This window comes from Plecotus auritus (genome assembly GCF_963455305.1).
Source record: "Plecotus auritus genome assembly, chromosome: 11".
Taxonomy (NCBI): Eukaryota; Metazoa; Chordata; class Mammalia; order Chiroptera; family Vespertilionidae; genus Plecotus; species Plecotus auritus.
The window spans coordinates 31197021-31212268 of record NC_137777.1 but is presented as its reverse complement, the minus strand read 5'-3'; the positions used below and the strand labels follow the sequence as shown (position 1 = coordinate 31212268).

At 43.7% G+C, this 15248-nt stretch overlaps 1 protein-coding gene across 1 annotated transcript; it reads left to right on the top strand.

Moving 5' to 3' along the window:
- Positions 1 to 2566: 2566 nt before the first annotated feature.
- Positions 2567 to 14533, top strand: SDR16C5 (short chain dehydrogenase/reductase family 16C member 5; the record flags this gene model as incomplete). The annotated part of the gene is made up of 6 exons (XM_080646750.1): positions 2567 to 2899; positions 6718 to 6849; positions 9018 to 9117; positions 11219 to 11363; positions 12167 to 12292; positions 14261 to 14533. The coding sequence occupies 6 exons, from the start codon at positions 2567 to 2569 to the stop codon at positions 14349 to 14351; spliced, it is 927 nt and encodes a 308-aa protein (XP_080502876.1). The 3' UTR covers positions 14352 to 14533.
- Between the last annotated feature and the right edge of the window lie 715 nt (positions 14534 to 15248).

Here is a 15248-nt window from a genome sequence, read left to right as displayed (position 1 = left end):
GATTGGAGAGGGTGCAGGCTGGGCCGAGGGACAACCCCTACCCCCCCATGCACAAATTTCATACACCGGGCCTCTAGTTTAATATAAGAGTCTGAATACCACTGTTCCCCCATCAGGGAACCTTCTTTCCAAGTCCTGCAGGGCCTGGGATGCCCAAGCAATTATCCAAGCTACTCTGTGAAAGTAAATTTGAACAAAGATGCCAGAGAGTGTGAAGGCCATTTCATTCCAAGGATGATGAAACCCAGTGTGCCACAGCAGAAAACACTCTTTGTTTAACCAGAATATCCATGCCCCCCACTGTCAGCATTTTTATTCCCTGGTCACACAGGTAAAACCTACCTTAAGGCTTAAACTCTTCTGTCCCTCTACTGGGTGAGCTACTCCCAGATCTGTCTACCTCTCACTATTCATCATATGGATATCCACTCAAATGTCCATTCCTGGCAAATCTCTCCTGTTGCTTCCGACCTTGACCACAATTTAAATTAGATTTCCTTTCTATTCTCTATAGCTCCCTGCACTTTTCTTTATAAATCTACGAGAGGCCCAGTGCACGAATTTGGGGTCCCTCAGCCTGGCCTGCACCCTCTAGCAATCGGGACCCCTCGGGGGATGTCGGACTGCCGATTTGGACTGCTGGTTTCCCCCGATCCCTGGGGATCGGGCCAAAACTGGCAGTCCAACATCCCCCGAAGGATGTAGGAGTGCACCAAGCGGCAGGTGGCTGGGGAGGAGCCCGAGCCCAGGACGCTCCCACTCATCCCAGCCCCTCTCTGCCTGCTACTGCCTAGTGCGCTGCTGCAGAGGCGGGAGAGGGAGAGGTTCACCCCACTGTAGCTGCACTTGCCAGCCATGAGCCCAGCATCTGGTGCCTGTCAGTCAGCTGAGCAGTGCTCTCACTGTGGGAGTGCACTGACCACCAGGGGGCAGCTCCTGCGTTGAGCTTCTGCCCCCTGGTAATCAGTGTGCATCATAGTGACCGGTCAAACGGTTGTTTGGTCACTTAGGCTTTTATATAGAGAATTAGATGGATTGTGATGATGTATTTATTCATTTAACGTCTATCTCTTCAACTAGATCCTTAGCTCACCAGGCCAGAGAATACGGGAGGCTGCCCATCCCCTAAGCCCCAGTGCCCAGCATCAATGCTCAACAAACATGATAAATGAACACCCGGCCCTGCACTAGCTAGCACAGGGACCTTGGATAAACCGCATACACATTCTTCCTGATCCTCAATCTCATCTGTGGAATGAGCCAAGAAACAACAGTTTTGGTCACAATAATTTCTGAAGGGTGCAACCACACTCCAAGCCCTCCTATAAATGACTCTATCCACCCACAGTCATTAATAGTAACTATTTTATCCTCAACCAAACTGCAAAGTGCGGACCTGCTGTTCTTTAATGGACATTGTCTGCCCTCCTCTGTCTATTCTCTATAGCTCCCCACTCAGGGAACCCTCCCACCCCTTCCACAGCATGCCCCCTGCTAAACACATCTTTTCATCCTGGAGGAAATCAGACCTTTCTTTTTTTTTCAGGGGGTTGTTATTAAATCATGTTATAAACTCATTTCACTGAAGTGTGAATAACGGATAACAGGATGTAAGTGTGGAGCCCAGTATGCGCTTGTCAGGAGGAGATTTGTTATTCATTCACCTTGTTGGTGAGCAGCACCGTGAATCTGAAAAACATGATAACGATTGTAAAGCACTGTGAGCCAGCATGGGTCAAGCACATGACATACATTTTTTTTTTTTCATCTGCAAAACTACTCTATGCCACAGGACCAGTAAGTAGAGATGTGGAGACCTCGGCCAGAGAGGCTATGGAGTCTGCCCCAGGTTTCACAGCCAGGCAGGGGCAGGACAGAACAGGAATCCAGACCTGTCTCTCACTGATGTCCTACAACCATAGGTCCGAGCGGTAAGTGATAGGGCGCAGGGGCCCCAGAGCTGACGGTGAATTCATCAGAAAAGGTTTAGAAGGTCTAATTAGTCTTCTTAAAGTACATTATGCAAATAGGATTTTACATTTTTTTCTTGAATCTCATATTTTAAATAGTGACACATAATTTAAGAACAACAATGCAAATGAGAAAACACAAACCTAAAAGGAGACAGAAATAAAAGCAAAGATGTAGCAGTTATGTCATAAGCATTTCAATATGGTCAAGACTTTGAACATAAATCAGCCAACAGGACTCATGATTATTAGGAGAAAAGGTTCACTCTGAGAAATAATGAATGTCTTCTTTGGGTTAAATTTGGGTGTAGTTACAGTTCCTGGTTAATGAACATTTGTTCATGAACAAAGCTAAGTGGGCATGCAGATGTGTGCTGAGCTTGATCTTGGTGCTGGCCAAGATCCAGTCCCAGTGGGTCCCCTACTTTTTCTAAGTTAAGCGTCTGCTACCAGGAGGGATGTTTAAATCATGCTTCTCAATTTCTTTCAATATTTCAGGAAGTATGAGCTCCATGTAGCAAGCAAACTCAGAGGGAGTAGACACCTAGATCTTTACATGAGTTTGTCTGTCTGTCTTCATAGGTTTCAGTCAGAATATGGCTCCCAACGTGAAGTCAGTCAAGAAAGTATTCGTTTTCTTAGGAAAATCAGTATTTAGTCTTCTGGAGACTGTGATTTTTACCTTAATCCCAAAGCCACGGAAGAATGTTGCTGGTGAAATCGTACTCATAACAGGTGCTGGGAGTGGACTCGGAAGGCTCTTAGCCCTTCAATTTGCCCGCCTTGGAGCTGTGCTTGTTCTCTGGGATATCAACAAGGAGGGGAATGAGGAGACGTGCAAGATGGCTCGGGACGCCGGAGCCACAAGAGCCTATGCCTATACCTGTGACTGCAGTAGAAAGGAAGATGTGTATCGCGTGGCCGATCAGGTAAATTTGCGGTGCTTACTCTTTGCTATGGATAGTAAGAACTCTATGTAAATACTTGGACATACATCAGTTTCTTTATCTGTTTACTTTTCTCGGTGCCAATTTGCCTATCTCCAACATTCCTTTAATTAAAAATTTGGGGGGAGTGGGAATTAGAATGTTTGCAATAGACCCTGTTAAGCACCCTGTATGCATTGTATAATATAATCCTATAAAGTAAGGCCTATTAGTGCCTCCATTCCACAAATGAGAAAACCAAGACTTAGGACAGGTAAATAGCTTACCTAAGAAAAAGATAATAAGTAGCAAAGCGACAGCTGGGTCATGAGCCTGTTGACTCCTGAGTAGGTACTCTAACCACCACTCTATACTGTGTTGGCCCCTATCATAATATAAGTTAGGTGATAGCACCATCTTTGAGGATGAAGAAACTGAGGCACAGATATATTAACCTGCTCAGGGTTCCAGAGTTAGTGCATGACTAAGCCAGGATGTAAACCCATATTTAGTCTAATTTTAAATCCAGCTATTTCCACTCCACCACAATGCCTTAGATTTGCATGTGTATTTCTCCTAAGTTGTCATGAGAAAATCAGAGTATTTTCTTCATCCTAAAGACTGTTAACCTCAGTTGTTCCTTTAGCGGTGACAGAGATGCACATATTTAGAACGCTTTCAGGAAACCAAAGCTCCAATATGCCAATGGTAGGGTTTTCTTAGTTCGTAGAGGAACTTCCTTGTTTGCTGGCTGTCTTCTTTCCTTATTGAGGATTAATCTGTCTTCATGTTGACACAAGTATTCTACACAGCACTCTCCAGGGCCACTTCTTTTGTGACTCCCAGGGTTCCCTAATTTAGTGAGAAGGGGGGGACTATACCAGCTTGTGACAAACAAGCAACCACATTGGAAAGTTCTTGCACAGCTTCTCTGCTCAAAACTAGTGGAAAGGTTTGCAGGTCACTGGCGATTGAGTGAGTTTGTAACTTTCATTTGAGTTTGTCTTTTACATTTTACACATCTGTTCTACCATCTCCAATCACAGGGTGCCCAGAACAGTCTGGAGACCCAAACCCGAGAAGCTAGCATGGGCTCATGCTGGGACCACCCTGCAAAGAGCAGCTGTGTCTTTTTCAGAGCGGACCTCACAAATTCAGCTCTTTGTCCTTGAAGCACCAGTCACCTGGCAGGTTGACGTACACTGATTACAAATAACTTCCCTGGCAAGTCTTAAGCAGTAACTGGCTTGTGTTCAAACACAGCAGCTTCACCTGTGGAACAAGCTAAGATGAGGCGCTCCATAAATAATTAGTTCCCTCTGCTCCATATCCATAATTTAGTTCTGCCCAAGATGTTCAGCTTTGGAAATGGTCAAACATGGTGCATTTACTAGCCTATTATTCAACTTTTCTTACTTCTGGGTCTTGCAGACAATTAAGTATATGCTCTTTTGCATTCAGGAGAAGAAAACTACTTTCCACCTTATAAACCAAGCACTTCTACTTCTTATTCTGGATAGAGGAAAGCTACCAGAGAAATTTTACAAAGTATGCCATAGAGGAGAGATCCAGGTGAAAATTGTCAGAGCAGTTTGACAGTGTTTTAGCTCCTCTGAGACCCCAATAACCTTGAAAGCTTGTGTCCCTAGAGCCGTGGTTGGCAAACTGCAGCTTGCGAGCCACATGCGGCTCTTTGGCCCCTTGAGTGTGGCTCTTCCACAAAATACCACGGCCTGGGCAAGTCTATTTTGAAGAAGTGGTGTTAGAAGAAGTTTAAGTTTAAAAAATTTGACTCTCAAAAGAAATTTCAATCGTTGTACTGTTGCTATTTGGCTCTGTTGACTAATGAGTTTGCTGACCACTGCCCTAGAGCATAGTTGGCACTGAAAGTCCAGTCTTGATACCTGGCATCCTGGGTGAGAGGTCATTTGGAACAGTAAACACAAGATCAGACTAGAGCTACGTAGTTGTCACTTATCCTTAATGTGGCATGTGGAAGTGTCCTAACTATATATTTAATGACTGTGATGCCTTAGAAAAGCCAAATCAAAATCACTTTTGCTTGGCATACCTCTAATTGACTGCATTGGTTCAACAGAAAAAAAAACAAAAAAAAAAAAAAAAACACCTTATTACAGGTATACCGCTGAGACATTGAGGGTTCAGTTGCAGACCACTCAATAAAGTGAATTGTAATATTTTTGCTGGTGAAGGATCTTGCCTTATTTGTAAAAATGAGATGTGTTTGTATTTGTAGTATCTGTGAATTTTTTTTAAGGTTTATTACTGATTCCAGATGTCCAAGGTCAAACTTTAGGATTGCTTCATCTTTTAAACCACGTGGTCACTGGTAGAAGTTGACTTGAACCTAATGCCCACTATGACTTACAGTGGTGGGAAAGTCAAATCAGCCATCCTGGGCAGTGTGGAGTTAGACACTGACACGCACAGCCTTCCTGTGGGTTCTTTTTGTCATAGCGTGGATGTTCAAAAGGTGGGCACAGCTTATGTGCAAGCTTCCTGGAGTTGTGACTCAGGGCTGAATAGACTGCTGCCACATTCTTACAACAAGGAAGAATAATGAATGCCAGAAAGGAAGGAAGGAAGAGAGGGAGGGAGGGGGGAGAGAGGGAGGGAGGGAGGGAGAAATAAAACTAAGTATAAAATTAGGATCTTTTGCATTTTCCTGTAGATGTTACCCCTGAGCTCCTTATAAAACAACACAAACTTACTCTCATCCCAGGATGACCACTCAAGTTATTATAAGCCCAGTGTCATCTAAGCAAATGTGGCCTACTTGTTCCTCCATTCACAGATCTTATGCCTAAAAGTTTGGGGGAGGGAGAAGAAAACCAGCCAGTTGATGAAAACAGGATAGACAGGTTCTGAACCATGATGAGTGTTGAAAGCATCAATATGATGAATATCATACTTCCTCCATTCACTCCCTACACCACCCCATTTCTGTGTCTGCTAGGTTTTGATATATATGACACTAGAGGTCTGGTGCACAAATTAATGCACCAGTGGGGTCCCTAGGCCTGGCCTGTGGGATCGGGCTAAAACTGGCTCTCTGACATCCCCCCAGGGGTCCTGGATTGCAAGAGGATGCAGGGCAGGCCTAGGGACCCCACCAGTGCACGATCGGGGCCGGGGAGGGACACAGGAGGTTGGCCAGCTGGGGAGGGACAGCGGGAGAACTTCAGGGCATATCCAGCCCGTCTAGCTCACTCCTGATCAGCTGGACCCCAGCAGCAAGCTAACCTATCTGTCAGAATGTCTACCCCCTGGTGGTCAGGGCACGTCATAGTGACTGGTCGACCCGTCAACTGTCTGCCCTCTGGTGGTCAGTGCACATCATAGAAAGGGGTTGAGCAGCCTTAGCATATCATTAGCATATTATGCTTTGATTGGTTGAACGGATGACATGACAACCAGACACTTAGCATATTAGGCTTTTATTATATAGGATGGCTATAAGTGCGTATGTCCCATCACATTGATTAAAATTGTATTCTTCTTAGAGCATAGAATAAAGTTACTATGCACTGATTATAAGAATAGCTCTAAATGTAGAAGGAAAGCAGCATTGCATTGTTGGAATTATCAGGAGAAGAAGAAATAAAAAGAAAAGCATCAGACTTGGATTGCTGATGCACTGTACACTCAGCAAAGGAAATAAAACATGCTTTGTTTTCAGACTGCATAAGCTCAATCTCTGTTAACAAGGATAAGAGGTGTATAAAGTTGGGGGGAAATTAAACCTTAGAGCATGCAAGAAATTACTACATTGATGGTGCTGCTCTTGTTATTCAATTCAGGTTAAAAAAGAAGTTGGTGACATTTCCATCCTAATCAACAATGCTGGCATCGTAACAGGCAAAAGGTTCCTCGACTGCCCAGATGAGCTTATGGAAAAGTCTTTTGATGTGAATTTCAAAGCACATTTGTGGGTAATAATTTTTTCTTTTCATAACAAAGATTAGCCTCTAAATCAAGCACAGTCTTCTCCATTTTAGCTTATCCTGGTCTACCCAGTCATCTTCTCCCAATCCAATTCAACCCACACCTCCCAGAACTCGCCAGGGAATCCTACAAAGACACACTGTCCTCATGGTACTACTATCATTTATTCACTGTCCTAGGCACCTCAGGCATGAGCCTTAAAACAGCTCCTTGAGATAAGGAATCACAAAAATTAAAAGACTTACTCAAGGCTACACAATAAGTGACAGCTCTTAGACTTGACCAGGGTGACCTTATCATTTGCCTAAGCTGCAACTCTTTTGAAAAAAGCGAAAGGGGGCATTCTTAATAAGCACCATTAACCAGGTCTGTTCTGAGCAAACCAAAACATTTGGTCTCCTGACTCAGAACTTACCCAGGGAAAGAAAGGTTCCTACCAATAACCCTGGTGACTACGTGCTATGGACATTAAGGGGCACAGCCGTGTGCCCACTTTCAGACATTGTGTTTTCCTGGCTGCTGCTGAGAGCAGTCATGTCAGGCCGCCCCATGCCAGGCACAGTCCCTTGTTCTGCCTCTCCCAGAACCTGAGCCCATTTTGTTCCTGCCCCACTCCTAGCTCATCCTTCCCTTGTCCAACTCTACTTCTGAGAATGATTATTTGCTGGAGATTTCTGAGATCACCTCCATTCTCCTCACACCTCTCCATGTGGACTTTCCAACCAACTCTCCTTGCACAGCCTTCAGATGTTTTCTGTCTCCTACTTTCACCAAAAATGCCATGTGCTGGTGGTACTCTTGGGGTTCTCTTTAGTTTTCAGGAGAAAGATGGAAAGATTCAGAACTAAGTGTCCACCATGCTCCTTCAGGAACTACTGCAAGTGACTTACATTGTCTTGTCCCAAATGCCTCTCTGCTTCATTAGAATGAAGTTGGAATATACCGTCAGAATGAAGACAAAGACAGTCTCCCTGAAAGTCTCCACTCCCGGGGCTTTCACGTTCTTTTCCCACCTCTTGGCTTTCCTGGTCTCTTTCATGGTCTTCTCTTTCTCTTACACTTTCTTTAGATGTTCCTGAAATACTACTGATGTTTCCCTGCAGGCCTCTGCCCTCCCCTCACGCCCTCTCACTCTGTACCCTTTTTCTGAGCAAGTACAGGTACCTTCTTTGAGTACTGCACAGAGTAGGCACTTACTTGCTAGAGGGTCAGAGAGCACATGGTGACAAGGCTGCCAAGGGGAGTGTCGCCAAGGAGAAGTGACTCAGAGCAGACACCAGGGTGTCTTATTATGCTGTTTGTTTTGATTTTCCATCTCTCTGTGTTAGGTTCTCTCTGAAACTCATGATGATGCAGACAAACAAAAGTTGGTTGACTTTTACAAGAGATTCTTTTTCTCATATTTATTTATATTAGGAAACAAAGATGAAATATAAATTTATGAAATAAAATGCAGTTATTTGTATTGGTTAATTATTTCTCTGTTGCAGAATACATCTTCTCTCAAAGCTCATTGCTCTTTCCTTTATCTTCTTTCTCCAAATCCCATTACCCAAAGTGAAGGTGCTCTGTGGTCCTCACAGTATCCATCCCCTCTTTCTAACAGATATTCTCTTTTATGACATGGAACAAAATTAAGAAACTATTATTCGAAGAAGTAGAGATAAATGTAAAACAAAGTGATATTTTACACCGAAGCCAACAGCAGCATCTCCTGTAAACACTGTTCAAAAAAATTGAAATTCATATCTGATCCAGGGGAAAAAGAGCAATATAAATCTAAATAATCTTATTCTTGATTATAACCTAAATAATGATAGCTTTTTCTTTCTGGATTGTGGCTGCCACAACTAAGGTTCTCCTGTATTGCTTCAATTATTGTGTTAATATTGTGTTTTGAAAAATCAAATATTAGCAAAATATAAGTTTGAATAAATTATTTGTAATAATATTGGTATGCCACGAGGAAAATGTTAATTTCATAGGTTAAACAAGTTAAGATGGTTACTTTCCAGATACTTAAGTTTTTATATTGCATTCCCTTCAGGTATTTTTATGAGCTTAAAAATTTTTTTAATCATAATGATCATATAAACATCTGAAAAAGAGTAAAATGTGGTATCAAATATTAAAAGTTTTACTTTGCTCATCTTAGACTCATAAAGCCTTTCTACCGGCTATGATCGCTAATGCCCATGGACATTTGGTTTGCATTGCAAGTTCAGCTGGATTAATTGGAGTAAATGGGCTGGCAGGTAAGAAAAGTGTAATATTTCACGTTTGCACATTTTTCCTAACTCTAACTTACATAATATCTCTGAGTAATCAGCATTGGCTTGATGCACCAATAATAAAGATAAAAATTAAGAAGTATATTCAATAAGGGAAGTGGATGAGAAGTACATAATGCATCAAAACTGGCCATCAGATATACCTACCGAAAGTTGAAGTATGCACTTTGGAATCATTAGGTCTTACGTAGTCCCCTGGGTTTAAAAACGAGAGAGAGAGAGAGAGAGAGAGAGAGAGAGAGAGAGAGAGAGAGAGAGAGAGAGAGAGAGAGCGCGCCAGAGAGAGAGAGAGAGAGAGAGAGAGAGAGAGAGAGAGAGAGAGAGAGACTCCTTACTGATGACTGTTTTTACATAAGTGGTTAGCATAGTCACCATCCCCAAATTTCATCTGGTACTGTCTTCAGCATGGTAAGGACAACCACTCTGCCTTCTGAAGTCTCCCCCTGCTGTCAGTTTGGAGATAATTTCTCACCCCAAGAAACCTAAACTTCACCTCTTCGCTTTTCCACTGGTTGGAAGACTTGCAGGAAGTCGTTGCCATTTCCATCCCCCTTGCAACTGACTTGACATTAGCAGTGGGGAGGGGGCAAAGAGATATACCAAGATCCTCAGTGAAGGTAGCCCAACTCTGGAGGGGGCTCCAGGAGGAGCAGAAATCTTGTCCTTCCCCACCAGGGCGTTCCCGGGAGCAACATTTCGTGTACTAACGCAGATCCCTGAGACTCCTGCATCAGAAGCCCTAGCTGCAATACTCGGATAACTTTGGCCAACCTGCCCCTGGGGCACTTCCTTATGCTTTTGAGCTGAGCAGCATAATTCAAGATTCACAATGCCAGTCTAGGCACCGTTCATCTCAGTTGTGTGAATAGGTTTTTCAGAACCACCAGTCACCCAAAATATTACCAGTCTGTGCACATCTCCCTGTACTCTGTCGTTCTCAGAAATCATCACATATTAGTGTTACCTCTCTCTTATATGTCTGATAAATGATGAAACTCTGAAATGATACAGGTATATTTACAGCTTCTGTTCATCTTTTTTCTGACACTGTATCTCTCTATCTTCAGAAGGATTCTTCCATCCCCAGCTGGCCTTAGAAACAAGTGTAAGCCTTTTGTAATTCCCACAGTGGGGGTCTTGGCTCCCCTGCATCCGAACCACCATGGGTGTTATTTGTAATGCAGAATCCCTCGTCCTGGGCCAGAGCTGCTCCCCTAATCTCCAGGGTTGAGGGACTCAGTGAGTTGCATTTGTACCAAGTGACTCAGATGATCCTAGAAGCTGGTCAGGACTCTCTCCCCTCCCTCCTTCTATGGTCTCACCTGCCTTCTTGAGCAGCAGTGGACCTGACATCCCCACGCCGGGCACTTACCTCCTGGTTTCTGCCAGCTGTGATAGCCGTTTCTGAACAGAGCAAGTACCCATCCCTCGGATACCTCGTTGGACTGTGTGAGGCAAAGGGAAGGAGGAGCTCACCTACATGCCTTTTCTACTCCAAACTTTTCCATTCAGCAGATTGAAAACCCAGGTTTACTTGAAGTGAGAGTGATTGAAGACAGCAAGTTCAAAATGGACATGCTACTGAGTCCTTTGTTTTTCTTCTGAAAGTGGAAGAAAGAGTTAGAGTTGGAAGAAAGTTTGATCCGAGTATCATGACCCACGCTGCCCTCTCTTGTCTAGCCAACTACATCACTTAACTGTATTTCCTCTTTTATGTGCCTTCCTGCCCCAATTGGGTTGGAATTCTTTGGGCCTAGACACACACACCATGTGTCCATATAACAGCTAGCACATGTCTGACCATTCATTAACGTGGAAGTAAAGGCTAGCAGTGTGACTGTAGGAGACTCCTCGCAGCATCCACTCGGTCTTTATCAACTGAACTTTATGTTACCGTGTACCTCCCCATTCATTCGGCACTTCTTCCAGTGGGAGTAGACCAGATCACACAAAACAAGAACTCTGAAATCGTCTGAGTTTCTGTCGGTTAGCGTTTTGAGGAGACTTAATGTAATGCCACTTTTAAAACTTCAGAAGGTACATCAGCATTATTTGTCTTTTTCAGATTACTGTGCAAGTAAATTTGCAGCCGTTGGATTTGCTGAATCTGTTTTTATGGAACTATTTGCCCAGAAATTAAAGGGGATCAAAACCACGATTGTGTGCCCATTTTTAATTAAAACTGGAATGTTTGAAGGTTGTACTACTGGGTAAGTATATCCTGTAATATCAAAGAAACTGCATTTTAAAAAATGATTGCCTATTTTATTTTTCTATCTGTTTTTTTATTTTTACTTTTTTAAATTCTCACCTGAGGACATACTTAGAGAAGGAATCAAACTGGCAACTTTTTGGTGCACAGGGCAACACTCAACCAACTGAGCTACTCCAGTGGGGCTTTTTTTGTTTTTAAAGGTTGTTTCAAAATAGATTTCTCTAGGATTCAGCATGATTTATAAATGGCCTCAGAAGCTATTCTTTACTCAGATGTGCTTATATTTCAGATGTTGAGTTTAAGGTGAATGGTTTATCAAAGCTGTGTCTCACTGGCAGCCACCTTGTAGCCCGGATCTGCTCACCTGTCTCCCCAGCACTCAGTCACATTCCCTCCCTTTCTGCCACCCAGCTCCCTCCTCCCCTCATCCCTGATGCCACAGAGGACTGAAAATCACTGAAGGGACACAAAGGCCCCATTCTGCATCTCATGGAGATGACAGGAAATTCATTTTCAAAGACTTGCTTTATACTAATAAATCATTTATTTAATATCGTTTTACTTGTGTCCATAGTATACATCAGTGTATTCATTAGAATCATCATTTTCCATTTCAAATTCTAATTATTATTATGTTGATAAGCAGGGAGTAAATATGGAGGTAGATAAAATCTGGGAGGGAACGATGCAAATAAATGATAATGTCTTACAGTCTTTTTATGCTTAATGTGCAAGAACTGTTTTTATTAATTTGTTAATTTGGGGTTTTTTTTCTTTTTTTTCTTTTTTACTCCCTAGTTGTCCTTCTCTGTTACCGATTTTGGAACCAGAATATGTAGTCAGAAAGATAGTAGATGCTATCCTGCAAGAAAAAGTGTACTTGTATATACCGAGAATTTTATACATCCTGATGTTTTTAAAAAGGTAACAATACCAGTCATCTTCTATGACTTCTCTAATGTACCAATCGACAACTTTTCCCAAACCCTACCAGGAGAAACCTTACTCACAGAGTCCTCGGTACTGGAAACAGTGCAGGGCATTTGCACATACTGTGCCCCCTCTTAGCTTAAGCATTCCTTCCCTGACCTTCCAGAATATCCCAAATGGCTTCAATGCACACTGTCCTAGCACCCGACCCTGGCTTCCTTAGAACATCTCACTGCTCATGGAGTTAGGACTGCTCATAGCACACTTATTTGTGAGATCCTGGGATTATCATCTGCCTCCCCACTGAGCCGTGAGTTCCTTGAGATCAGAGGCCAGGTGGTTTCTGCTCACTCTTGTATGTTTTCAGCTCCAGGGAAGAGCCTGGCCAAAAAAAAAAAAAAAAGAGGTGCCCTTCCTGCATAAGCAAGTCTTTTCTCTTTAGCTAATAGTATCTACTTTATACAATTAACCCAAAATCATTCTTCCATGTCTCACGTCCTCAGGCTTCACCTAGCACAGGAATGGTGACTAATATGACTGCTAAGGTGTGGGATGAGGCAAAAGGGTCTTTGGCAAGGAGATTGGAAATCTGGAGTTATAATCCTGCTGTGTACTAAGCCTGTGACTCTGAACATGACCTTCATTCTCCAGGTCCAATTTCCTCATTTACAGTGTGGAAATCAGTGCTTGTTACAGCTTGTGAATGAGCGAATGTAATGCCTTTATTGGGCAGCATGCATGTTCACGGTACAGTGCCTCCACTTGCCTAACAGAGGTTAATGCCAACTGTAAAGAACATGGGATTCAATTTTTCTAATTTTTGAAATAATTATAGAGTTGATATTACTTTTATAAGCCCCAGATTGAGGGGGGTCTGCATAATTCCTGAGAAGGCTTTGAAAGCATGAAGAAGTTCAGTGAAGGGGATCACAGCATACACTCCTTCAGACATTCCACAAGCATTAGAGGGTGCCTAGTGTGTGCCATGCATTGCTGATGACCCTAGGATTGGGGGTTACAGCAAAGGATAAGAGAGACAAGCGTTCTTGCCCTTGTGGAAATTATCTTCATAGTCGGTAGGGATCAGGGAACAAACAAAAAATAATAAAGTAAGAAAGAAGGTATGCTGGGTGGTCATAAGTGCTACAAAGAAATATGAAGCAGGAAAAGGAAATTCCAGAGTGGTAGGATCGGGGGTGCAGGTTGAGGTCTAATTTTCAGTATGGCGCTTAGGGGAGGTCTCCTGGGAAAGGTAACATTTACTAGAGACCTGAAGCTGGGGAGGGCAAGAACCACCTGGGTTTTGTGGGGTGCCCCCAGAGGGACAGCGAGCACAGGTCCTTTACTTTATCCCCCCTTAGCTCAGGTGTCAGGTTAACTGTGCCTGCTCTGTTCACTGCCCCTCTCCTTGCTCTGCAATGTGAATGTCAGAATCAGTAGGGTCAGAGTGCTCCCTCAGGAGGGGCGTGTGGGGGTGGAGAAGATGAACAGTCTTTGTTGGGCCTTGCCAGCCATCTGAGGAGCTCCTGCATCTAATCCTCACAGTAGTGCCAGAAAGAAAGATGAATGACCTCATTTTACACTGGAAGAAACTGAGGCTCCTGAGCTCAGTAACTTGCCTGAGATGACATTGTACATAATAGAGCTGGGTTTCAAGCCAGGCTCATCTGACTCCACAAGACGTCCCTGCTTCCAGCCCATCATTACATCATGTAGGGAAGCTTTGGAAATGGACGTGAGAAGTGAGTTGAATAATGTAAATAAAGCAAGGAGAGGTATAGAAACCCTGAGCTGGTGTCCTCCCACATTGTAGACACGCCCAGGGTGATACTGGGGCATGCATAGCAATGTGTGCATGTGTGAATTCTTCTGCGACAGGTCGGTGGCACTGCTTTTCAGCTGTGCTGTAATGATGCTTTTATGAATGATAACCGAGAAAGTTTCCTCTTGTTTTCTCTTTAGTATCCTGCCCACCAAGTTGGGACTGCTCATAACTGAATATATAGGCGCCTTCAATTTTATGGATGGCTTTGTTGGAAAGAAAAAGAACTAATGAGCAACTCTATGGCTGATGTCATCTAAAACCCAATATCTGAAACCCAACATACTGCTTATTTCAATGAAGAGGAGGTTTTTGTCTGATAGAATATATCTGGAGACAATAAGTGCCATTCTTGCTCTTCTTTCTGGACTGGAATATTTAGCCAGTGCTTTTGTAAATAATGTTGCCATCTGCTTGTTTGTTGAGTGCTTTTCTCACCTTACTTAATGATAGACAAACATGTAAATTGACCATACCTCTGCTATGCCCACAGCCAATCAGAGTGAGTATGCAAATTAACCCAACAAAGATGGCGGTTAATTTGCAGACATACCTGGGTCCCCGGAACCTCTTCGGCACCCAGGTCACTCCGAGCCGGCCATCAGAGGGGGAGGGAGCCTTCCCAAGCCTAAAGCCTGGGGTGGAGGGGCAGGGGGTGCCCGCTTCCCAAGCCTAAAGCCTGGGGCAGAGGCTTTAGGCTTGGGAAGGGGCCAAGCCTGTGATCGGAGGGAAGGGGAAAAAAATCAATGGAAACATATCCTCAGGTGAGGATAAAAAGAAAAAGAAAGAAAGAAATGTCATATCCTATGAAAGACACATCTTGAAAATGCCTAAAGAAAGTTGTCATTTTTTCATGGTAAAGGGACTGGAGTCTGTGTTGATGAAAATACCTTGGTGGCAGTGACTGGCAGTGGCTGCAGCAGCAGGGTGATGGGGCTGGCACCTTCCCCTGATCAGCCTGGTGGCCTCCCGCAAAGGGAGGCCAGACTGCGGCTTAGGTCCGCTCCCAACGGGGAGTAGGCCTAAGCCATCAGTAGGACATCCCCTGAAGGCTCCCAGTATGTGAGAGGGACCAGGCTGGGCTGAGAGACCCCTCCCCAGTGCACGAATTTCATGCACCGGGCCCCT